At 34.9% G+C, this 27,962-nt stretch overlaps 1 protein-coding gene across 1 annotated transcript in view; it reads left to right on the forward strand.

Annotated features, from left to right (window-relative positions):
* LOC101893836 (uncharacterized) overlaps nucleotides 1-27,962 on the forward strand; it is a 203,860-nt gene that overhangs the window by 140,886 nt on the left and 35,012 nt on the right. Inside the window, 2 exon segments of the mRNA XM_059130890.1 lie at nucleotides 27,105-27,250; nucleotides 27,694-27,905. Coding sequence (XP_058986873.1) covers nucleotides 27,105-27,250; nucleotides 27,694-27,905 — 358 coding nt within the window.

Raw genomic sequence — 27,962 nt, forward strand, 5'->3', positions numbered from 1 at the left:
AAAAGATTGAAATACAAGATTTTTAAAGATTGCAATTTTATTTTAAAGTTCTCAACAATGTCTGTAAGATGATTGTCGTTGTCGTTGTTTTTGTGCATCATCTCATTTGTTCGGTCGGTCGGTTAGTCGCATGTCTCAAATGTCAGTGGAACTGACCCCCATTTATAATTTAACTTTACATTTTGGCTGTTGTCATTGTTGTCTGCCTCTGGCTCTGACTCTTCTTGTGTGTGGCGGAGGCATCTCTTGAATGACTTTATCATGGAAATGGAATCATTGCTGCTCGTCTGTCATTATGCAAATCGTTATTTGGTCCTGTCCAAACACTCTGTGTGTTTAAGTGTTCCCACTCTCTCTCTCTCTCCCTTAAGCCGTAATGGTCATTCCCGATAATGGCAACGAAATTTGCATAGTTTGTAGATATCAGAAACAAAAACAACAACAAGACAAGACACTTTTTCGGGGCAGAGTGGATTTCAGCAGATGTCTGGTCGTTTTGGGTGAACATACATATGTAAATGTTTGTTTGTAGTATGTGTGAAAAATAATTTGTTTGCATACCATGGTATATTAGGGTGGGTCATTTGAAAAATTTTGTGAAATATTTTATTCTACAACGAGCACCTCATAATGGGCTCTTTTACTTTAAAGGCCCACAGAGATTAGACTAGGACACCAATGAATTGCTCTATTTCTGAAGAAGAAAGTTATTCCTCTAAAGCGAATAGTAACAAGTGTTCAATTTATACCAGGCCCATAAAAGGTGTTTAACACGTAGAAAATTTGTGCATATTCTCCTATCGATAAAAAGCCTTTGAAATGAACTTGAACAGATATTATTTCCATGGAAAATCTATGTAAGATCTTCAATCCATATAAAGTCCTTGTATCCAAAAAAAGCCGTTGAAGATCCACAAAGGGATTTCGGTCTCAAAAATACCTAACCAAATTCTTTCATTCGTGAAGTTTTTACCAGCGATTAATGGTCCTGAGAAAAATCATCTATCTAGGGAGGACCCGTATAGGGTATTTAAGGGGTCTTCCATTTTTATTTTAATTTTTATAAGAAAGGTTAAGGTCCTTTACATATAATAATAAGGGACCTAAAAGGTATTTTAGTTAAATAGGACCGTCAAAAGGGTTTTCATATTTAGAAGTCCTGTAAAGTTGCATTGTATAAATTATAATTAAAAGTCCCGAAAATTACTCCAGTTTTTATCGGAGGTCCTTAAAAACATTTTGATTAAATTTTCACGATTTTGAAAAGGGCTATCCATGAGCCCATCTCCTATAAAAATCCACGCGTTTTAATTATTAGGTCCTTGAAAATATTTTCTTAAAAAAATCTCAAAGTTTTTAAACGGAGGTACCTAACGACATTTTCGTGAAATTTCTAAATTTTTTAATGCAGACGATTGGGTAGAGTGTTTTCTGTCTGAGGAACTCCAGTAAAGCGTCCTTTAGCTTTGAAAGACTTATAAAAGAAAGGTGAAAGTCTTTTAAAAATATTCTGTGGACCAGCAAAAGGCATTTTATTTAAAGAAGGCTTTTAAAAGGTCTTCAATTTCTAGTGGACCTATAGAGTGGCGTCTATCTATAGGAGGCCTGTAAAGGACCTTCGATCTATGGAAGTCCTGTAAAGTTTATTCTGTTCCTACAAAATTTTAAAATGAAGTTGGCAAAAGGCCTCTCCTTTAAAATTACACAATTTTTTATTAAGATATCCTGGGATACATTTTCTTTAAATATTAGTAATTTTTAAGAGGACTGCCCTTTGAATCTACTCCTTTAAAACCCCAAGATTTTTGATTATATGGCTCTTGAAAATATTTTCTTAGAAAACTTCAAACCCTTTAAATGGAGATAGATAAAGGCATTTTGTGTAAAATTATTCTATTTTTAAGAAGGAGGTCCTTGAAAGCATTTTCTTCAAATATCTACGTGATTTTATTGGGATAAAAAAGATCTCCCTTCTCTAAAAGACGGTAAAGGGATTTTCGTCTCTAGATGTCCTATAAAGTCTCGTCTATGTATAATAGGCCTTTAAGAGGTCTACAAGGTATAAAAGTCCTGTAAGGATTCTTTTATTAGTATTTTTTTTATTTTTAGTGGTTTTTAATGGAAATTCCTTTAGAATTACTCAATTTTTAATAGGAGATCCTTGAAAAAAAAGCTTCTTTAAATATTTTCGATTTTCTAGGGTCTGTCCTTGAAAAATTTTCATTAAAAATTCACGATTATTGATTAGGAGGTCCTTGAAATTATTTTCGTACACAAATAACAAACTCAGTTTTCACGTCTTTTTCCAAAGACGGTAAAGGGGTTTCTGTCTCTAGAAAACCTAAAAATTACAGTCCTTCTGTGGAAGATTTGTAGAGTTATTCTGTCACTAGAATACACGTAAAGAAACTTCAATTTATATTTAAAAGGCCGAATCAAGGGTATTCTATCTGAAGAAGGCTTATTCCTACGATATCGTATGGTCTTTTATAAATCTGCACAATGTATTTTATGTGTATAAGACCAGAAACGTTCTACAATTTAGATAAGTCCTCTAAATTATCTTCTACCTACACCCCCTATATACATATGATCCGTAAAGGATCGTCAGCATACTTATAAAGGAACTTCTGTTTCTGGAAAACCGGTAGTTTATAGACGGCATCTAAAGATCGTTTACTGGTCGTTTATAACCTTTTCATAAGTCTTCTATGTGTAGAAGATTTGTAAAAGGTCTCTACCTTTCGAAAACCTGCGAATAGTCTTTTTTTTTAGAAGAATGGTTGAGGCCATCTTTCAACAGATAAGCGGTTAATAACTTTATCTGGATTTCAAAGATCTTTCACCTTAAGAGCAGTAACGGAACTTCTTTAAGTTTCTGAAGACAAGTCAAAATCTTCCACCTATAACGGCCTGAAATAGTCATTCTTATCATAGAGGATACTTTATAGAAGACCAACCAAAAAACTCATTTTTGTAGTGGCCTGTAAAGAGCCGGGCCAAACTTTTAATACCCTCCAAAGATCTTGAATAATTTAAAAAAAATCGTCGAAAAATACCACTTAAATGAATATACGAAGACGTGGACCTGTGTAAGTAATTTTTTCTCATAGGCTGTAGTATCGATTCCGAACGTAAAATACGAAAATTGAAATAATTCCGTTGAATAATTTAAAGCAATTCCGGTGAATAACGTTGCTAATATCATCAAAATACCGAATATTAGAAGGTACCGTTATATCTGGGCTAAGTCGAAGTCGTGGACCTGCATAGCCAATTTTCTGTCAGAGGCTGTAGGACCCATTCAAATACAAAACTTTAAACAATTCCGGTGAATAATGTTATTAAAATCATCCAAATACCGAATATCCGGATATCCGGGGATACCGTTATATGGGGGCTATATGATATCATGGACCTATATAGTCAATTCTCCTCCAAGGGGTAAAGTACTCAGAAGGGCCTCTTTGTGTGGATTTTCAGACAATTTCATTAAAAATTGTGGCTAAAATCATAAAAATGCCGAATATCGGGAGGTACCGATTTATGGGAAGTACTCAGAAACAAATCCTGGTGTGGATTCTCAGACAATTTCATTGTAAAATTTGGCTACAATCATCAAAATGCCGAATATAGGGGGTACCATTATATGGGGGATAACGATATCGTGGAGCTGTATAGACAATTCTCTTACAAATGGTAAAGTTCCCACAAAGAACTCCTTGTGTACAAAAAAGTGTCAAAAATCATCAAAATACCGAATATCGGGGTTTACCCTTATATGGGGGCCATATGATATTGTGGATCGATGTAGTCCATCTCCGAACTTGACCTGCCTGCATACAAAAGACTGACCTGTGCAAAATTTTAGTTTTCTACCTATCGTTTTGACTCTGGCGTGATTACTACAGAAAGACCGACCGACATGGCTAAACCGTCTTAGAATTTTACTCTGATCAAGAATATATGTACTTTGTAGGTTCTAAAATTATCATTTCGATGAGTTACATACGGAATGACGAACTTAATATACCCTCCATACTACGTATGGTCGAGGGTATAAAAAGGAGTTAAGGAACTAAACAAAATACCAAATGTTGGGTTCCGTTTTGTGGGGGAAGTACGAAAACGTGCACCCGTATTGTCAATTAACTGTCATAGGAGGTGGTGCATATTACCAACCTAAAATATCAATTTTAAACCAATAACTGTGAACAATGATGCTTAAATCCTGCTATTAAAATGCCGAAGATAGGAACCGTTATATGTGGACATTTACGAAAACGTGGAGCTCTATAGACATTGTTTAATTTCCTAAAATACATTTAAGCAAAATGTTATCAACCTTCGTCTTTTCGCTCGAAGCCTAGAAAGCTCGTTTAAAATACACATTTGGAGGTGGCAATTTTAATATAACTTTTGTACATTGATTGAGATACCACCTATCATAACTCTTCGAAAGACTTCTAAAACTCCATCGGTCAAAAAAAAAACTCTATCATGAACACCACTCAAAGATCTACTTTGGTAGAACCTTAAAGAAATTCCTCTAAAGCTTCATATTATTTCTCTATCCACTTTAATATTCCTTGTCTTCATCTCAAAAAGCTAACAAGTTGTGAAAATGTGTACTTAAACATTTCTGAGAGTCATCACAGGGCAAACTAGTCAATATACAAATTGACCACTTTATGTGAGGTCCTAGCGGAAAGTAACTTATAAAACCGTTCACTCGAACCACCACCCCTCCCTCCCTCTTTTCATAAAAAGAAAAATAGATTTGAAAAAAAAAAACACTTTCTTGGACAATAAAGTGTTGTTTAGCCAAAGCAAACATTGCACCCTCATCGTTACTGGTCGTCATCTGGAGTGCTCGCTTCTATGGGATTTTCCACACCAAATCAGCCATTTACAAGTCAAGATGTCCAAGAGCAGAGCATAACATATTTATGTGACGATATTTATTTGCACATTTTCGTTTTTTCTTTTTTTTTGTTTTCTTGTGAAAAAGTCAACAACCAAAAGGGAAAAAGCAAAGACCTTTCCACGAAGCAAAGGGTGAGAGAAAGTATTTTTAAAAAAAGTATCTCATCACCATTTCTTGTCAAGCCAAGTGATGGACATGGTTCATTTTATAAATCACTGTCAATCACTGGACGACGAACGGGGTCCAATGGTTTTTTCAGCGTTAAGGCGTTGATGAAAGAATGGCAACATGTCTGGAGATGTGATGCTATAGGGGGAGGCCTTAGGAGGTAGAAAACAAGAAGGATTTTTCCCTTTTTTTCTGGAATATTTCTACTGAAACTTATTCGAATAGTTTCATTGTAGGACATTTTGTATAACTTAATATTTTAATGGAGGAAATATTATGAAATCACACCTTCGACCTTATCGAACATTCAATTCCCCATAGAAAAGTTTGTGGAACATAATGTAAGTCCATAGGTTACGGGTAATATATATTATTAGCCATTGAAAATATTGTAGAAAATAAATTGTTATTACAGCAATTTCTGTAAATTTCAATATATTCCATCGAAAATTTTGTGGAACTTCATAATTTTTACCTGAAAATATTGTGTCCCATAATCTTTTCTATATAGAGACTTTTGAGGTAAAATAAGAGTGAGATGAAAAACTGCAACCAACTTCAGACTGCTGTCATTTCTAAGCCACTCGTCCGACAGCTGTTAAAATTATTCCAGTGATAGCTCATTATATTGTTTACAAGCGTACAAAAGCATTTTGATTAGAATTTTCCAGAAAAAAAGTTCTTCGTGGTGGAATTCAAGCGTGATAGTGTGATTTCTTTATATTTGACTGGATAACCACAAGTGGCTATCGTTAGAGCACTCCAGCATTTAAATGTGAATAAATCTTTTGTGTCTTGTACCATCGCTCATACCGCACCGTGATACTGGTAGCGTAGCCCGACGTCTAGGAAGTTGACGAAAAAAAACAGCAATATCAGCGGAAATGGTTCGAGAAATAAAGAAGGGGCTTGATCGAAACCCACGTTGCAGTTGCCGAAAAATGACCCGTGAACTGAACATATCGCAATATTCCATTCAGAAAATATTGAAAATGAGCTCGGCGTAAAGCCATTCCAAATTCCAAAAAGTGCAAGAACTTACACCGCAACAGAAAGAAAATAGACCCAAAAGAGCTAAAGAGTTGCTTCGCTTGGCCGAAAGTGGTGAACTGCCTAATTTGGTTTTCTCCATCTCCGATGATGAAAAATTCGTTGTCCAGCAGTTTGTAAATAAACAAAATGATCGTGTTTACTTGCCAAAGAGGTCAGCTGAAAATGTGCACCTTCGGTTAGCCACCAGAACTCAAGCGCCGGCCATGGTGATGTTGTGGGCCGCCATAACAGCCGATGGTCGCTCTACGCTCGTATTAATCGACCGTGACATCACAATAAATGCCGAATATTATCGCTAAAATATTCTGGAGGGTGTATTAAAGCCTTGAGGACGCGAAACATGTTTACCGCAGACCTTGGACATTCCAACAGGACTCAGTACGTGCCACCCAAGAATGGTTACAAAATGAGGTTCCTAGCTTCATTTTCAGGGCGCAATGGCCACAAAAATCTCCGGATACCAAGCCGTTGGACTATTGAGTCTGGAGAATTTTGGAAAGCAAGGTTGGCACTGAAAAATACCAAAGTGTCGATAACCTCAAGCAAGCGCTTCGCCGGGAATGGGCCAAAATTCCGCAGAGAAACATTCGGGTAGCGTGTGACGGTTTCATTGGCCATTTGAAGGCCATAGTTCGTGCCAAAGGTGACCAATTCGAACAAATCACTAAAAAATACCAAAGTGTCGATCACCACTAGCAAGAGCTTCGCCGAAAATGGCCCGAAATACAGCAGTGCAACATTCGGGCAGCGTGTTACGGTTTCATTGGCCTTTTGAAGGTCATAATTCATGCCAAAGGTGACCAATTCGAACAAATCTAAACTTATTCTAAAATTTGATGCTATTTCCGACATTTTTTGTTTTCATTCAATAAAAATGAAAAAAAAATTAAAAATTGTGGCATTTGACTTTGTTGCAGTTTTTTTATCTCACCCTGTATAGTTTTTTCGGAGACAATTTAAATGGAATTTAATGGTACCTTCCCCACAAAGGGTCAACATTTTGAATAGCCATGAAATTAACATCTGACTCCTTCAGACTTTGCATATCTTAATATTTCCATCAACACAAGATCTGTTATAAAGATGGTAGAAATCGCACAATGGCTACTAATACCTCCCCCACAAAGGTTCAAAATTGTGAATAGCCAAAAAATCATAAAAATCGAAATAAGCATCCGGTTCTCTTAAAAATTTCGCTCATACCATTATTTCTACTAACCCAAGATCTGCTGTAAAGATGGGATATATCGGCTCACTCCTTCTGGCACATCCCCCACATAGAGTTCAAGATTTGAATAAAAGCTCAAAGAGGTTGAGGTTTAAAAATTTTCACCATAAAGAGCCCGTATGATTAACTGCAATATTGCCGAAGACACTATATCTCCTAAATGTAAGGATTCCAAGGAATCTTACTCTGAAAATTTAAAAAAAAATATGGAATTTGTGGGAACTTGTCGGCTCTAGTTAGATTTCTTGAGGATGTAAAATTGCAAAAGGACAATGCAAGGGTCATAAATTTTGAGCTTTTCCCAAAAAATATCTTCATTTTTTTTAGAACAGTGTGGCTTGTTTGTTCGGGATACCGTAGTATTTTGTTGTTGCAAAATGGTCTGGCTTTATCCCATTATTGTTGTTTTTATAAAAACAACGTTTGTTTATTAGTGGAGAACGATGGTAATGTTTACCAGGGGGTAAGGCAGGGAATACCTAGTTTTCGGAAAGAGCCACCAATCCTCATCAGTTCCCTTGTTTTTGTCTGGGATATTCTCCCCAGAAGTTATTTTTATTTATTTTATTTTTATATTTTTTTTTTTTTTTTTTTTTTTTGTTCCACAGTGCTATTTTTAGAAAATCTGTACGTTTTTGTGGAAAATCTGAGATTTATTGTATTTTCAAATTATGCTGAATACATTTATATTCTTCCACTGTGTTGAGTGACATACCCATCATCGAACAACCGACAAACTGGCTGGTCAGCCATTCGCATTTGATAGACTTGGATATTATTTTCAGTCTGTTTTGTTTATTTAAAAAACAATGCGAAATAAACATTTATACACATAGAGAAAATACACACATTTATTTTTGCACAAGATTTAATGACATAGTTGGTAAATGTTTTTTTATCATTGGGGTTTTTTGGGGGAAGGGGTGGTCGTCGGTCAATTATGTGTGGAGGAAAGAAAACCACAAGGCTTTTGAGACTGATATTTGTTTATACAACGCAATGAAATATTTATTAAAACCAAAAACACACACAAATAAACATAAGTTTAAATGGTTTTTATTATTGGAAGTAATGTATTCGCGCATCTGCTGAGGTGAGACAATGGGATGAGAAATGTATGGTTGTTTAGAAGATTAATTCCATTGTGGAGAATAAGACAAAATAAAAACAGAGAAATCGTTACTGAAATGGGGAATCTGTAAACCAAATGCCATCAAATAAACAATAGAAGAGATACGCAAAAATTTAAAAATAAAATAAAAATTAAAAAATTAAAACAAATTAAAAATAATTAAAAAATTAAAAATAATTAAAAAAAGTAGGTGTTGCAAACCATTTTGACTCATTTTCCTATAAATCGTATTATTATGTCTCAAATTTGATAAATGCTCTATACCTATTACAGCTTTGTTCCAAAACCATAAAGAATTTTAGAATTTGCTACGATAATCGATTTATCCTTTGATATACAAAAAAAATGGTAAAATTAGTAGATTCATGCCATTTTTTCTAAAAAAAAGCAGCCAAGTTCGGCCTTTCCGAACTTTTAATGTATTCCACTAATTGAAAAGAACTTGAAAATTTTCAAATAAATTCCGAAAAATACAGGTTAAATGACAACCGGTTAATGCCGGTTAAATGACAACCATCAAGCCGGGGCTATAGGAAGACGCCGACCTGCAAAACTATTTTTATGCCCTCAGCCATATGGCTAGTGAGGGCATATATCATTTTATCCGATTTCATCCAAACTTGTTATGTCGTAATATTATTATCAAAATTAGATCGATTTCGGAGATTGGCAATATTGGTCCACAAAAGGTCGAATTTAAAAGAAACTAATTTACTGCACAGAAAGAGAAAGGATAAATCGAGTTTACTCCAATTTTACAAATCCTTTACATATCTCCATCAGTGCTAGGCCAGGGGCGAAAATGGACAATGTTCGTCCACTCCATCAAGTACCCCCCCCCCCCCCCCTCAAAAAAAAGGATTAACATTTTGATTAATTATAACTTTTATAAAATGTGAGGTTCAAATTTTACACATGCCAACATTATTATCTGTGAAAATGGAATACTTCGGTCCGCTATAACTGTTACTTCACACATGCAAGGTGATATAAAAACAACTGCAACAAAGTCAAACGCCATAATTTTTACATTTTTTATTTTTATTGAATGAAAGCAAACCATGTCGGAAATAGAATAACATTTTAGAATAAGTTTAGATTTGTTCGAATTGGTCATGAATTATGGCCTTCAAACGGCCAATTAAACCGTCACACCCTCCCTAATGTTGCTCTGCGGTATTTTGGCTCATTCCCGACGAAGCGCTTGCTTGAGGTGATCGACATTTTGGTATTTTTTAGTGCCAACCTTGCTTTCCAAAATACTCCAGACACAACGAAATGGCATCCGGAGATTTTGGTGGCCATTGTGGGTGCTGGAAATGAAGCGAGGAACCTCATTTTGTAACCATTCTTAGGAGGTGCGTGCGCGTCCTGTTGGAATTTCCAAGGCCTGCGGCCAAAATGTTTGCGTGCCCAAGGCTTTAATACACCCTCTAGAATATTTTCGCCATAATATTCGGCATTTATTCTGATGTCACGGTTGATTAATACGAGCGGAGATAGACCATCTGCTGTTATGGGGCCCACACCATCACCATGGCCGGCGCTTGAGTTCTGATGGCCTACCGAAGGTTCTCATTTTCAGCTGACCTCTTGGCAAGTAAACATGATCATTTTGTCTCATCGGAGAAAACCAAATTCGACAGTTCACCTCTTTCGACCAAGCGAAGCAACTCGTTAGCTCTTTTGAGTCTATTCTCTTTCTGTTGCGGTGTAAGTTCTTGCACTTTTTGGAATTTCAATGGTTTTACCCCGAGCTCATTTTTCAATATTTGCGGAGTGGAATATTGCAATTTATTCAGCTCACAAGCCATTTTTCGTCCACTGCGACGCAGGTTTCGATCAAGTCGCTTCTTTACTTTTCGATGTTACTGTTTTCTTCCGTCCACTTCCTTGACGTCGGGCTACGCTACCAGTATCGCGGTAACGAGCGATGGTACGAGACACAAAAGATTTATTCACATTTAAATGCTGGAATGCTCTAACGACAGCCACTTGTGGTTTTCCAGCCAAATATAAAGAAATCCCACAATCACGCTTGAATTCCATCAGGAATAACTTTTTTCTGGAAAATACTTACCAAAATTCTTTTGTACCTTTGTAAACAATATAATGAGCTGTCACTCTAATAATTTTAACAGCTATCGGACGAGTGGCTTAGAAATGACAGCAGTTTGAAGTTGGTTTCAATTTCTCACCCTGTATATATCGAAGGGTCTGTCATGAATATTTCGAGGAGTTGGAAGCCCATGACAAAGCTAATATACCCTACATAGAATGGTGGAGGGTATATAAATCTGTTCTAATTGGATCAGTTTCAGTCACATATCATTCCTCCCAAATACAGTCAAATTTTCTCTATGACGATCTTTCCTATAACTCATTTCTCTTTATAAAAAATAAACAGACACGACTTTTCAAAAAATTAAACTTCACATTTTAAATCTCCCTATTATGAATTTTCTCTATAATTCGATGATTCTTCACTCCGTACCTGCCACGCCATAAAAAAGTTCGATTGCTCTAACTGCGAACCCAATGTCCTCTTTTCCTTGTCTCACGAAATCCTCAGTTTTTTTCAATTCACTCTTTCTACCCTAAAATTAAAAATAAATATTTATTTTTATATGTTGTACATCCCAACTTATTTGTTAAGTTTTTTTATAGACTTTATGTCAATGTCATAAAATCATTGAAAAAAATCGCTTCGAACCCAGCCACCAACACATCAACACATTGGGTAATAAAATCTCTGGACTTAAACCGCTCGCTCGCTCGCTGCTTTAAAATCCGTGGATTATGTTCTCAGAGACTAAATTAAATTTTTTGGCTGACAAATACTAATTTCGTAGCGAGAGAAATAAAAACGGTCGTAAACGGTCGACACACACAAATCCTTTCAAATCAAATGGACTTCGTGAACGGAGAGTTCAATATATGTGATGTAGGTCGAAAAGTGACTCTGGGATCATGGCAGTATAAATAATTCAATTTAAATCATTTGCCCCCGTTAGGAATTACGGTTGGGATCAATGTCAATGTGTATTGGCATTATTGAGATTTCGTTGGAGTGATTTACACACATACGCACGCACACACACACATGAAAAATCTGGCAAATGAGAGATAATTTCAGAGATATGTGACAATAGCCTATGCCCAAAGGGGAGAAGTTGGGATGTTATGGGGAGTTAATGAAGCTATTGGTGCATTCCTTTATGAACGTATGAATGACTGACAGGTATGAATGACTGACAGGTCAATCAATATGCAGCTGACATTATCAAAGCTTGTGCCTAGACATTTGTAGATGCCCTATTGAGAATATAGAGTTTTTAAACACATCCTTTAATGATTATTAATTATTAATAAATGAAAGCTATTCAAAGTTAAATTTTCGAAAAAAATATTTTTTATGACTAGCAGAGTATTCTTAAAATTTATAAATGAATTTTTTTCCAGAAGATTTACAGAGTATTTCGGAAAGAACTATGAAAGTTATGATCGGCGATTTTTTTACGACGATTTTTTCATATTTATCAAAGCAAATAAATGTAAATTTCCAAGAGGAGTACTTTGAAGGTCTTTAACAATTATTATCGTAAATATTTTCATATGATTTTTTTAATCACTGTCACATTTGAATTTTTTATTGATAAGATTTTTTTCAAGGAGTAATCAACATATTACATTTTCTTCATTTAAGATTCCGTAATAGAATTTTTAAAATAACATTTCCAAGGGCTCAGAATGTAATAAGAAATTTTTTTAGGGACTATCAAAGATTGAATCATATATTTTTAGGAAGTTCTTCCAAAGAAAATTAGATATTTTAGAAGATTTTCCAGGGCCATTGAAACTTGTCAAGAACTACCGAAGTCTTCCAGTTTTCAGACGATTTTTGAAGGGATATTTTGACAATTTGTTAGAAAGTTATTTTTAATAAATAGCAAAGCTACTATTTGTGATTTGTTTAAGATTCCTCCAAAATGTTTTAAACATACATTTTCAAGGACTTAAAAAAGCAACAATCGTGGTCCATTAAACAAGTAATTTTAAGGACTCTCAGAGCTCTAATCGTGGATTTTCTAGAAAATTATTCAACGATTTTTAAAGCTAATAAAACGATTTTTAAGGACTGTAGCTTTAGATTAATTGTTTTCAAGAATTATCACAGTTATAATATTTGGAGGGTAGGTTATTCTTGATTTTTTTTAAGAAGACTTATGGAAGGACCTTTTTGCAAATTACAGGGTGAGCTGAAAAAACTGCAACCAACATCAGACTGCTGTCATTTCAAAGCCACTCGTGTGACAGCTGTTAAAACTATTCCAGTGATAGGTCATTATATTGTTAACAAGCGTACAAAAGCATTTTGCTGAGAATTTTCCAGAAAAAAAGTTATTCGTGATGGAATTCAAGCGTGATAGGGTGATTTCTTTATATTTGGTTGGAAAACCACGAGTGGTTATCATTAGAGCACTCCAGCATTTAAATGTGAATAAATCTTTTGTGTCTCGTCCCATTGCTCGTTACCGCGATACTGGTAGCGTAGCCCAGCGTCAAGGAAGTGGACGGAAGAAAACATGAACAAAATCAGCAGAAATGGTTCGAAAAGTAAAGAAGCGACTTGAACGAAACCCGCGTAGCAGTGGCCAAACATGTTTAGTGAGCTGAACATATCGCAATATTGCATTCGGCAAATATTGAAAAATGAACTCAAGGTAAAGCCATTGAAATTCCAAAAAGTGCAAGAACTTACATTGCAACAGAAAGAAAATAGACTCAAAAGAGCTAAAAAGTTGCTTCGCTTGGCCGAAAGTGGTGAACTGCCGAATTTGGTTTTCTCCGTCTCTGATGAGAAAATATTCGTTGTCCAGCAGTTTGTAAACAAACTAAATGATCCGTATTTACTTGCCAAAGAGGTCACCTAAAATGTGCACCTTCGGATGGCCACTAGAACTCAAGCGCCGGCAATGGTGATGATGTGGGCCGCCATAACAGCCGATGATAGATCTCTGCTCGTATTAATCGACCGTGGCATCAGAATAAATGCCGAATATTATAGCGATAATATTCTTGGGGGTGTATTAAAGCCTTGGGCACGCAAACATTTTGGCCGCAGAACTTGGACATTCCAACTGGGCTCAGCAATATCGCACTCATCACGCGCCACCCAATAATAGTTACAAAATGAGGTTCCTCGCTTCATTTGCAGCGCACAATGGCCACCAAAATCTCTGGATACCAATCCGTTGGACTATTGTGTCTGGGGTATTTTGGAAAAGTGTCGATCACCTCAAGCAAGCGCTTCTCCGGGAATGGATCAAAATGCCGCAGAGCAACATTCGGGCAGCGTGTGACGGTTTCATTGACCGTTTGAAGGCCATAATTCGTGTCAAAAGTGACAAATTCGAACAAATCTAAACTGTTTCTAAAACTTGATGCTATTTCCGATATTTCTTGCTTTCATTCAATAAAATTTAGAAAAAATGTAAAAAATATGGCGTTTGACTTTGTTGCAGTTTTTTTATCTCACCCTGAATATCATTTGATACCGCATAAACGTGCCTCATCGAAATAACGATTTTAGAATCTATGTCTCTTTGAACAAAATCCGTTTCAGGACATTTGGAGTCGAAAGAACGATGTCCGTCCGTCCGTTCGTCAGTCTAGCTGGTGCACACGATAACTTCTGAAAGGAGTATCCGATTTGGTCCAAACTTGGTACATCGTAACATTATTATCAAACTTAGATCGAGTTCGAAGATGGGAAATATCTGTACTCCTTCTGGTACCTTCCCCCTACAAAATATCAAAATTTTCAAAGAAAATAATTTACTGGAAAAGAAAGCATAATCCGATGTTGCTTCGACTTTGCTAATCCCAAAATTTGCATCAGTACTAGGTCAGATGCGAAAATGGACAATATCGGTCCACTCCATCAAGTACCTCCCCACAAAGGGTCAAAATTTTGAATAATTATAATTTTTTTAAAATGTGATGTAAGATTGCGATTTTCTTCAAATTATATACATGACAATATTTTTACTAACCCAAGGTCTGTGAAAATGAGATATATCGGTCCAATCCTTCTGACGCCACTCCCATAAAGGGTCAACATTTGGAATATCCTTGAAGCTCATACAACGCGAAATTATTAAATATTTTTATATTTCCCTCAATACAGGATCTGTTATAAATATTGTGCAGATCGGACAATTTCTTCTGGTACCTCCCCCACAAAGGGTTTAAGATTTTGAAAAGCACCTAAGCACCTAACCCTCTTCATATTTCGCACACACAAACATTTTTGCTAACACAAGATCTTTTCTGAAGATTGTATATATCTGCGAACCCCTTCTGGTACTTCACCCACCAAGGGTCACAATATCCAATACCAATATCTGTCATAACTTGTGAATAAATAAATATTTCTTTATACCAGAAGGCTGAGATGAACACGAAATTTACGATTTCGCAAAATTTGATTTAAATGTTCGATTTTTTTGTAATTTTACCCATACCAGTATTTTTATCTGTATTAGACGAATTGTGGAAATGGAATACTTTGGTCTACTTTATCTGGTAGCTCAGTCACATTTTAACATTTCCTAAAAATTACCACATATCACATATTAAGTGAAGGAAGTAGTCGATATAGTCCAAACTTGGCACGTCGCAATATTTTTATCATATTTATTTACGTCCGATACGAAATGGACAATATTGGCCCATTCCTTCGGAACCTAACCCATAGACGGTATGTGCGTGAAGATAAAAACGTTTTTAATTTTCGAACACTTTCAGTTGTATAACAGTGTATAACAGTTCAAAAACGTTTTTGAGCGGAAAATAAAAACGATTTTCTAGGTTATAATAAAAACGTTTTTCAACATGTTAGACTTTTAATCTAAGTCATTTGTTTGATTTACGAAAAACGATTTTTATTATCCCCTAGTAAATAAAATACTAATACAGAAATAAACACATGAAATGAAAATACATAATTTAAATTGTCAATGTGTAAGAATTATGATTATAAACATTTTTGCATTACATTTATTGCAAAAAAGAATTTGTTCAGAAAATCGTTCCGAATATGAATTGACCTAAGTATTTCATTGTAGAAATTTTAAGAAAAAAATTTATCATCAAAAAATACGATTTAAAGGACGAAATATGTTTTGGCCTATAAGGTATCGTTAGAAAGGTGGTTCCTTCTACTTTCCGAATATGTGCTGATCTAAGCATTTCATTGCAGAAATTTTGAAAAAAAAATTTATCATCGAAAAATACGACTTTAAAGGACAAAATATGTTTTGGCCTATATCTCAGGATCAAAAAAGAATACGCGTATATGGAAGGTATCGTTAGAAAGGTGGTTCCTTCTACTTTCCGAATATGTATTGATCTAAGCATTTCATTGCAGAAATTTTGAGAAAAAAATTTATCATCGAAAAATACGATTTTAAAGGACAAAATATGTTTTGGCCTATATCTCAGGATCAAAAAAGGATACGCGTATATGGAAGGTATCGTTAGAAAGGCGGTTCCTTCTACTTTCCGAATATGTGCTGATCTAAGCATTTCATTGCAGAAATTTTGAGAAAAAAATTTATCATCGAAAAATACGATTTTAAAGGACAAAATATGTTTTGGCCTATATCTCAGGATCAAAAAAGGATACGCGTATATGGAAGGTATCGTTAGAAAGGCGGTTCCTTCTACTTTCCGAATATGTGCTGATCTAAGCATTTCATTGTAGAAATTTTGAGAAAAAAATTTATCATCGAAAAATACGATTTTAAAGGACAAAATATGTTTCGGCCTATATCTCAGGATCAAAAAAGGATACGCGTATATGGAAGGTATCGTTAGAAAGGTGATTCCTTCTACTTTCCGAATATGTATTGATCTAAGCATTTCATTGTAGAAATTTTGAGAAAAAAATTTATCATCGCAAAATACGATTTTAAAGGACAAAATATGTTTCGGCCTATATCTCAGGATCAAAAAAGGATACGCGTATTTGGAAGGTATCGTTAGAAAGGTGATTCCTTCTACTTTCCGAATATGTATTGATCTAAGCATTTCATTGCAGAAATTTTGAGAAAAAAATTTATCATCGAAAAATACGATTTTAAAGGACAAAATATGTTTTGGCCTATATCTCAGGATCAAAAAAGGATACGCGTATATGGAAGGTATCGTTAGAAAGGCGGTTCCTTCTACTTTCCGAATATGTGCTGATCTAAGCATTTCATTGTAGAAATTTTGAGAAAAAAATTTATCATCGAAAAATACGATTTTAAAGGACAAAATATGTTTCGGCCTATATCTCAGGATCAAAAAAGGATACGCGTATATGGAAGGTATCGTTAGAAAGGTGATTCCTTCTACTTTCCGAATATGTATTGATCTAAGCATTTCATTGTAGAAATTTTGAGAAAAAATACGATTTTAAAGGACAAAATATGTTTTGGCCTATATCTCAGGATCAAAAAAGGATACGCGTATATGGAAGGTATCGTTAGAAAGGCGGTTCCTTCTACTTTCCGAATATGTGCTGATCTAAGCATTTCATTGCAGAAATTTTGAGAAAAACATTTATCATCGAAAAATACGATTTTAAAGGACAAAATATGTTTTGGCCTATATCTCAGGATCAAAAAAGGATACGCGTATATGGAAGGTATCGTTAGAAAGGCGGTTCCTTCTACTTTCCGAATATGTGCTGATCTAAGCATTTCATTGTAGAAATTTTGAGAAAAAAATTTATCATCGAAAAATACGATTTTAAAGGACAAAATATGTTTCGGCCTATATCTCAGGATCAAAAAAGGATACGCGTATATGGAAGGTATCGTTAGAAAGGTGATTCCTTCTACTTTCCGAATATGTATTGATCTAAGCATTTCATTGTAGAAATTTTGAGAAAAAAATTTATCATCGAAAAATACGATTTTAAAGGACAAAATATGTTTCGGCCTATATCTCAGGATCAAAAAAGGATACGCGTATATGGAAGGTATCGTTAGAAAGGTGATTCCTTCTACTTTCCGAATATGTATTGATCTAAGCATTTCATTGTAGAAATTTTGAGAAAAAAATTTATCATCGAAAAATACGATTTTAAAGGACAAAATATGTTTCGGCCTATATCTCAGGATCAAAAAAGGATACGCGTATATGGAAGGTATCGTTAGAAAGGTGATTCCTTCTACTTTCCGAATATGTATTGATCTAAGCATTTCATTGTAGAAATTTTGAGAAAAAAATTTATCATCGAAAAATACGATTTTAAAGGACAAAATATGTTTCGGCCTATATCTCAGGATCAAAAAAGGATACGCGTATATGGAAGGTATCGTTAGAAAGGCGGTTCCTCAAAATTTCTGCAATGAAATGCTTAGATCAATACATATTCGGAAAGTAGAAGGAATCACCTTGCTAACGATACCTTCCAAATACGCGTATCCTTTTTTGATCCTGAGATATAGGCCGAAACATATTTTGTCCTTTAAAATCGTATTTTTCGATGATAAATTTTTTTCTCAAAATTTCTACAATGAAATGCTTAGCTCAATACATATTCGGAAAGTAGAAGGAATCATCTTTCTAACAATACCTTCCATATACGCGTATCCTTTTTTGATCCTGAGATATAGGCCGAAACATATTTTGTCCTTTAAAATCGTATTTTTCGATGATAAATTTTTTTCTCAACATTTCTACAATGAAATGCTTAGATCAATACATATTCGGAAAGTAGAAGGAATCACCTTTCTAACGATACCTTCCATATACGCGTATCCTTTTTTGATCCTGAGATATAGGCCGAAACATATTTTGTCCTTTAAAATCGTATTTTTCGATGATAAATTTTTTTCTCAAAATTTCTACAATGAAATGCTTAGATCAGCATATATTCGGAAAGTAGAAGGAACCGCCTTTCTAACGATACCTTCCATATACGCGTATCCTTTTTTGATCCTGAGATATAGGCCAAAACATATTTTGTCCTTTAAAATCGTATTTTTCGATGATAAATTTTTTTCTCAAAATTTCTGCAATGAAATGCTTAGATCAATACATATTCGGAAAGTAGAAGGAATCACCTTTCTAACGATACCTTCCATATACGCGTATCCTTTTTTGATCCTGAGATATAGGCCGAAACTTATTTTGTCCTTTAAAATCGTATTTTTCGATGATAAATTTTTTTCTCAAAATTTCTACAATGAAATGCTTAGATCAGCACATATTCGGAAAGTAGAAGGAACCGCCTTTCTAACGATACCTTCCATATACGCGTATCCTTTTTTGATCCTGAGATATAGGCCAAAACATATTTTGTCCTTTAAAATCGTATTTTTCGATGATAAATTTTTTTCTCAAAATTTCTGCAATGAAATGCTTAGATCAATACATACTCGGAAAGTAGAAGGAATCACCTTTCTAACGATACCTTCCATATACGCGTATCCTTTTTTGATCCTGAGATATAGGCCGAAACATATTTTGTCCTTTAAAATCGTATTTTTCGATGATAAATTTTTTTCTTAACATTTCTACAAAGAAATGCTTACATCAGCACATATTCGGAAAGTAGAAGGAATCACCTTTCTAACGATACCTTCCATATACGCGTATCCTTTTTTGATCCTGAGATATAGGCTGAAACATATTTTGTCCTTTAAAATCGTATTTTTCGATGATAAATTTTTTTCTCAAAATTTCTGCAATGAAATGCTTAGATCAGCACATATTCGGAAAGTAGAAGGAATCACCTTTCTAACGATACCTTCCATATACGCGTATCCTTTTTTGATCCTGCAATATAGGCCAAAACATATTTTGTCCTTTAAAGTCGTATTTTTCGATGATAAATTTTTTTCTCAAAATTTCTGCAATGAAATGCTTAGATCAATACATATTCGGAAAGTAGAAGGAATCACCTTTCTAACGATACCTTCCATATACGCGTATCCTTTTTATACCCTACACCACAAGGTGGTCAGGGTATTATGTCTTTGTGCATTTGTTTGTAACAGGCAAAGGGAAACGAGACAGACCGATAGTTCCTTTTGATGATCTGCATAGAATCACTTTCTGAGTCGATTTATGCATGTCAGTCCGTCTGTCCGTCCGTCCGTCCGTCCGTCCGTCCGTCCGTCCGTCCGTCCGTCTGTCCATGTATTCTTGTGAACAAAATTCAGGTCACATTTATTATCCGATTGAGATGAAATTTTGCAAACAACATTTGTTTGGCCCAAGGACGAACCCTATTGAAATTGGAGATAATCGGCAAAAAATTTAGATATAGCTCCCATATATATCTTCGTCCGATTTGCTTTTATTGTGCACCAAACGTGTAATATCAGCCCGAATAGTATGGAATTTTGCACATACGACTAAATTAGGCCTGCAAATAAGTATGCCAAATTTTATCGAAATCGGATCAGATATAGCTATAGCTCCCATATATATTGTTCATCCGATTTGTTATTTTTGTCCTCCGCAGCCGTAATATGCACTCTGTAACAATAATATTTGGGGGAAATATATCAAATGCAGCTCAGAAATACCTTCGCTAAATTTTATCGAGATCGGTTCAGATTTGGATATAGCTCCCATATATAACTTCGTCCGATTTACCATTTATTGTTCACCAAACGTCTAATATTTGTCCAAATGGGATGGAATTTGGCACATACGACCGAATTTAGTCTAGAAGGTAGTATGCCAAATTTGATCGAAATCGGTTCAGATATAGTTATAGCTCCCATATATATTGTTCATCCGATTCATTGTATTTGTTACCCACAGCCGTAATATGCACTCCGTAACAACGATATTCAGGGAAATATATTAAATACAGCTCAGAAATATCTTTGCCAAATTTTATCGAGATCGGTTCAGATTTGGATATAGTTCCCATATATATTTTTTTATCCGATTTCAAATTAATTTCGCACCAAATGGGCAATACAAGTCCGAATTTAAAAGATACAAATGCTTCGGCATATTTAGTCCTTTGAACTTTAAATTATGATTATAATCATAGCGTGTATGATTGAATTCTCCCATAAAAACTTTTAATTATTAAGTGGAGCTCAACTAAATTAGCAAAGTGGTGTAGGGTATCATAAAATCGGCCCCGCCCGACTTTAAGACTTTCTTTACTGGTTTGATCCTGAGATATAGGCCAAAACATATTTTGTCCTTTAAAATCGTATTTTTCGATGATAAATTTTTTTCTCAAAATTTCTGCAATGAAATGCTTAGATCAATACATATTCGGAAAGTAGAAGGAACCACCTTTCTAACGATACCTTCCATATACGCGTATTCTTTTTTGATCCTGAGATATAGGCCAAAACATATTTTGTCCTTTAAAGTCGTATTTTTCGATGATAATTTTTTTTTTCAAAATTTCTGCAATGAAATGCTTAGATCAGCACATATTCGGAAAGTAGAAGGAACCACCTTTCTAACGATACCTTATAGGCCAAAACATATTTCGTCCTTTAAATCGTATTTTTTGATGATAAATTTTTTTCTTAAAATTTCTACAATGAAATACTTAGGTCAATTCATATTCGGAACGATTTTCTGAACAAATTCTTTTTTGCAATAAATGTAATGCAAAAATGTTTATAATCATAATTCTTACACATTGACAATTTAAATTATGTATTTTCATTTCATGTGTTTATTTCTGTATTAGTATTTTATTTACTAGGGGATAATAAAAATCGTTTTTCGTAAATCAAACAAATGACTTAGATTAAAAGTCTAACATGTTGAAAAACGTTTTTATTATAACCTAGAAAATCGTTTTTATTTTCCGCTCAAAAACGTTTTTGAACTGTTATACACTGTTATACAACTGAAAGTGTTCGAAAATTAAAAACGTTTTTATCTTCACGCACATATAGACGGTCAACAATTTGAATAATCATAACACAGGTCAAAATATATTTTAATAATCGAAAAATTTTGTACCTTCCAACACAATTTTTAACCCTTTACATGACAGCCGAATTCAACCATCAACATATTTCAATCTCGAAACAGCATTTAAACTTCTTGATAACTTTAAAACCCCTTCGGTCGGTCGGTGACGTATGATTTACATGTTTATAAATTTTTTGCCACTTCTAACACTCATACGCCCCCCTTTCAACCCACCACCAACCAACTAAATGTGATGACACGAAATATAGAAAAATTCCTCGGGCATGTTAAATAAGCTTTTTCATTATGCAAATCCGAAAATGTTGGCCTTAATACTGCTGATATGCCGGCCGGCCATGAGTGGTAGATTCCAGCAGACGATAAACCACTCAATGACAGCAGAATAAACTCATCCTGGAGATTTAAGGCGAGTACTTCATTAGAAACAAAAAACAAACAGAAAAAATATGAAACACTTTGGGTCAAGTTAACACAAGTGTTTGGTGCGGTACCTTGAAGAGCTGTTAAAAAATAAAAGCTAAAAAAACTACAAGAAAAGAAACAATTGTGTACTTAGCTTAGAGTGCACGTGCTTTCAAATAAACAATGAAATCGAGGAAAGAGAAAATATATTTTCCAAAAATGAAATATGAACCAAAATTATGACGACGTCGATGATGATGATGATGATGAGGAAGGTGACTACTTCTTTTTGGTTTTCCTTGAAATTTGTCTTGCCAGCAGTTGTGGAGTAGAATGGTAGGCTCTAGCCCTCTCCTTCATTGTCAGGTGTTACAAATCGTTAAAAATATTGTGCATTACATTGCCCCCGTCAAATACAACCTGTCAAAGCTAAAAGCAAAGTTAGTTAGTATTAGGTGGAATGGAATGACAAGCAGAAAATTTAAAAATTAGAAAGCCGTAAGCATTTTTTAATGATATGAAAATATTTTTTTTGGTAAAAAGTAGTCGACAAAAGTTAGGTTCTATAATTGAATCTGTACGACCAGACAAATTAAAAGTTCGTAATGAACTTGACAGAAAACATAAAAGCTGATTGTAAAAGTTATAAGGAAGCGAATAATGAGCAGATAAAAGTTTGTTGAGCGAAAAATTGAAAAAAAAAATAACAAATATCTCCCTTAACTTTTTGCCTCCTATGGAAAAGTCTTCTATAGATGAGTGAGGACACTATTTTTCTTATATTCCTAGATTGAACTTTGATTAAACTGTTTTATTACTTTCGGAAGAAAGAAGTCCTAAATTGTACAGAATTCTGTAATTTGGAGTTTAACGAGTAAAGCTAGAGTCCTAAAATATAGAATGGACATCCAAAATACGTACTAAAGGTTATCCAGAATCTGGCCACCTATATTGCAAAATAATAGAGTGATTTGCGAGTGACTGCTTGAGTGCTTGACCAACGTCGATAGAGAACAACTGAAGCTAGAATCTTAAAATTCTGTATCAAAATATCGTATATGGGGAGGTAGCGTTATATCGGAGCTGTGCGAAGACCTGAACCTGCATAGAACATTTTTTACATTGGCTGAAGCATTCATTACGAACTTCAAATACGCGTCTCAAACATTTTCGGTGGCTATTGTACAAAAACTCGTCAAAATACCGAATATAGGGAGGTACCGTTATATACGAAGACGTGGACCTGCACAGACAATTTTCTGTCTTAGGCTGTACTATCCATTACGAACTTCATTTACCAAATTTTAAACAATTCCGGTGAATAATGTCGCTAAAATCATCAAAATACCGAATATCGGGAGGTACCGTTATATGTGGGCTATACGAAGACGTGGACCTGCACAGACAGTTTTCTGTCTTAGGCTGTAGTATCCATTTCGAACTTCAAATACCAAATTTGAAACAATTCCGGTGAATAATGTCGCTAAAATCATCAAAATACCGAATATCGGGAGGTACCGTTATATGGGGGCTATATGAAAACGTGGACCTACATGGCCCATTTACGAACTCAACCTGCCAACTTGAAAAATAAAAATGTGTGCAAAATTTTAGCCTTCTATCTCAATTCGTTCGAAAGATAGCGTGATTACAACAGACAGAGAGACGGACATGGCTAAATCGACTTAGAATTTTACGCTGATCAAGAATATATATACTTTGTTGGATCAGACATGAGTATTTCGTGGAATATTGTGGAGGTATAAAAATTTGTAACCATTTGTTATTATGTGAACGATTTAAAATTTGCACATCTATCTGTACATATAAAAGAGTAGTGAAATAACCGACCGCATCGAGAATCAACGCCCAGATTAAACGGCTGAAATTGGAATCTTGAAATTTGGCATGAGGGTTAGTCTTGGTGCGCAGGCCTGTGATAATGTTAGGTTTTTGGAAATTCGTACAAAATGGTACGAAAAGTCCTAAAATATACTAACAATTGAATACTTTGTCTTGGACAAACAGAATAATGAGAAATGAGGAAATGGAAGTAACTGATGGAGTTCAGACTGGATTTACCAAAGGGTTTTTTTTGGAAATTCGAACAATAAGGTTACGATAGATTCTAAAATGGTACTAAACTTCCAAAAATTGTATCATTTGGTATTATGTGAACCGATAGAGCCAAAAACTAGATATTTGGTATGAGAATCACGTTTGGAAGTAAGTAATGAGAAGAAGAAGTGATTTATGAAGGTGATTTTGGATATGTGTACTAAGTGTGCGGCCTATACTAAATGGTACTAAATTCGGAACTGTTTGGTTTAGGGTGAATGGATGAAACTGGAATTTTTAAATTTTATTATGGTTGGTTTGTGACAAGGCAGTGGTTAAGAGAAATGTGTACTACAAGTGCACGAAAAGTGGTAAATGGTACTGAATGTGGTACAATTTGGTATGTGTGAGCAGATAGTCCCTGAAATGTAAAATTTTGTATTAAAGACGCAATTCATATGTAGCCTGAACATATGTAGGTGGTTTCGGAAATGTGTACTAAAATTGTACGAAAAACACTGAATGGTACCATATTTGGTATTGAGTGAAGGGATAAAAATAAAAGTTCTGAAATAGAACAGTGTTGTTGTTGTTTATTCGGGATACCATAGTATTTTGTTGTGGAAAAATGTTTTTTTTTAATAACTTCTGGGGAGAATATCCCAGACAAAAAACTAGGGAACTGATGAGGATTGGTGGCTCTTTCCGAAACCTAGGTATTCCCTGCCTTACCCCCTGGTAAACATTACCATCGTTCTCCACTAATAAACAAACGTTGTTTTTATAAAAACAACAATAAAGGGATTAAGCCAGACCATTTTGCAACAACAAAGTTCTGAAATTTAATATTTAGATTACTGATGGTATTTGTGTTTTAGATTTCTAGGTGGCTTGGAAATGTATCTTTTATTTGTACGAAAAGTACTAAATGGTACTAAATTTGGTATAAAATGTGTGTGGGATGGGGCTGATATTAAGGATTGTTTTTGGTATGTTGAATTGAGATATGGAGGTGGTTTTGGGAATGTAAACTATTATTGCACTCGAAGTACTAAATTTTGCATTGGATGAAGGAAGAGAGCTGAAATCCTGAAATTTGAGATGGATGCCACCGTTGGCATTTGCGGTTGAGAGAAGGAGCTGGTTTTGAACATGTATACTTTAATTGTACTTAATGGCACTAAATTTGGCAATGAGGGAAATGAATAAGCTGAAATCCTGAAATTTTATGTCGAGGTTTTTTGGGTATTTTGGAACTGAGATATGGCGGCGAATTTACCAAAGTACTAAATGGTACTAAATTTGTTATTGGGTGAAGGAATAAAATTTGACTGTTGGTGTCTGCATTGGAGAGAATGAGATGGTTTTGGATATGCGTACTAAAATTGTACTAAATAGTACTAAATTTGGTAAAGGGTGAAATGAAGGAGCTGAAATCTTGAAGTGTGGTATTTAAGGTTGAGATATGGATGAGTTCGAAAAGTACTACATTTGTTATTTGTTGGAGGGATAGGGCTGCAACCGTGAAATGTTGTACCAAATTATGCGAGTACTAAGATTATACGAAAAGTGCAAAATAATACAAATGCATCTATACCTCCCGATATTCGGAACTTTTTTGATTTTAGCGACATTATTCACCGGAATTGTTTCAAATTTTGTATTTGATGTTCGTAATGGATGCTAAAGCCTATGAGAGAAAATTGTCTGTGCAGATGCAGGTCTTCGTATAGCCCCCATATAACGGTACCTCCCGATATTCGGTATTTTTGTGATTTTAGTGACATTATTCACCGGAATTATTTCAAATTTGGTATTTGAAGTTCGTAATGGACACTACAACCTAAGACAAAAAAATTATATGTGTAGGACCACGACTTCGTATAGCCCCCATATAAAGGTACCTCCCGATATTCGGTATTTTGATGATTTTAGCGACATTATTTACCGGAATTGTCCCAAATTTGAAACTTAAATTTCGAAATGAATACTACAGCCTAAGACAGAAAATTGACTGTGCAGGTCCGCGTCTTTGTATAGCCCCCATATAACGGTAAGTCCCGATTTTCTGTATTTTGATAATTTTAGCGACATTATTCACCGGAATTGTTTTAAATTTGGTATTTGAAGTTCGAAATGCCTATGACAGAAAATTGTCTGTGCAGGTCTGCGTCTTCGTATAGCCCCATATAACGGAATTTTGATGATTTTAGCGACATTTTCCACCCATTTTTTTTTTTTTGTTAATTTTGCATTTGAATATTGCAATGGCTAATGACAAACGTTACCTCTGCAGGTCCATGTCGTCGTATAGATCCTAATATAACAGCTACATTCGGTATTTTTAAGATTTAAAAAGAATTTTTAACGAATTTTTATGTTTTTGAAAATTGTCAAATTCGTTCCAAATGGTGGAGGGTTTTCGAAGTTCGGCCAGTTCGAACTTACAGCTTTTTTACTTTTTTTTTTAAATCGATTTCAAGAATTTTTCCCATTATTCTGATATAATAATATAACGGAGTTAATATATGGTCCTTCAATGGAAAATTATGGAGTAATTTTATGGTAAAATGCTTCCTTCTGTCCAAAATTAAACAAAAAATAAAGGTACTAAGTGGAACAGTTCCACAGTCACCTCTTTTGCGTTTATGTATCTAAAATTCATAAATGCCATAGTTCGAATTTTGAAGCTAACGAATACACAAAAAATGCGTTTTCGGAATTGAATAGCATTAGAAATAAATTCTCAACTCATTTACCGTTTCAATTGTGTTTCATGACATTTATATCAAAATTTGAAGTAAGGCGTATAAGTAATGTCACAACGTATACGTCAACGATTCCCGAACTCAAATATCGCAAATATTTCAAATATTTGTATTTGAACATTTAGTAACATCCCAACAATAATTTTCACAATAATTTGGAAGACAACATTTAAAAGTTTGATGATATGACATTTTGCATGATTGATTGGTTTTTAATGGAGGAGTTCAAAGTTTGTTTGGTTTGTTAAAAAACACACATACTAACACAAATTCAACCCCAAAATCCTCTCCCCCCAAAATAACATCCCCAACCACTAAATCATTTTTGTTTTAAAACGCGTACGTAGTTGAAAAGCCCTGAGTGGTAAATTGAATTAATTTAAGTTACAGGGTTATGCAGGATGTGGCCGGCAACAGTGAGGCCATCATACTGGATCGTCTGACGCCGGGGACGCAGTATTCGATTGTTGTATCCGCTGTCTGGCTGGGCAAGAAGTATCGCAGCCGTCAAGTTATCTTTAGGACATTAGGCAAGTATTACAAAGAGAGCGTGAGAGCGAGAGAGAAAACACCAAAATAAAGAGAGCGACGTAATTGTCCAAAAAAATATGACCAGACAACAAGCTGGCTAAATAGCAAACAACACAGACAAATATTAAATGGCTGGTCACACAGTCGTATATGTTGTTGTTGTTTCTGTTGTTGTATGGTCATTAATATAATGAATCCTTTTGAATAATAAATTTCCTGCACACATACAGCGAGAGAGAGAGAGAGAGTGTGAGGCTAACATATTAAAAAGCCACAATATAAGCCAGTAATATATCAAACACACTCATTTTTTACAGGACTTGCTGTGTGTGTGAGAGAAAGAGTGTGTGTGTTTTCTGTTTTTGACCTGTCTGCCTGTTTATATAAGCCTTTGTTGATGCATGAATTTTTCTTTAACATTTAATGCCGAACATATGTTTAGATTTACCACCCAAACCCTATGCCCAGCAAGACAGTGGAGGGGGAGATGGAGGCCTGGGTGGCCCGGCAGGTTCATCAAACTCAATAGGCGGCAGCGGGGTTAATCGTGGCAGCAGCAGCGGGAATGGTAGTGGCAGTGCCTACAATGAGGATGGCGTTACTTCAACGGCCACCAATTCATTATCACATGGCCAGCACAGGGAATTGCCAACGGTGAGTAAACGTTATTTCCCCCCACTCCTCCCCCAGAAATTGAGATTTTTTAATTGG

This window comes from Musca domestica, unplaced genomic scaffold (genome assembly GCF_030504385.1).
Source record: "Musca domestica strain aabys unplaced genomic scaffold, Musca_domestica.polishedcontigs.V.1.1 8, whole genome shotgun sequence".
NCBI classification, from domain to species: domain Eukaryota; kingdom Metazoa; phylum Arthropoda; class Insecta; order Diptera; family Muscidae; genus Musca; species Musca domestica.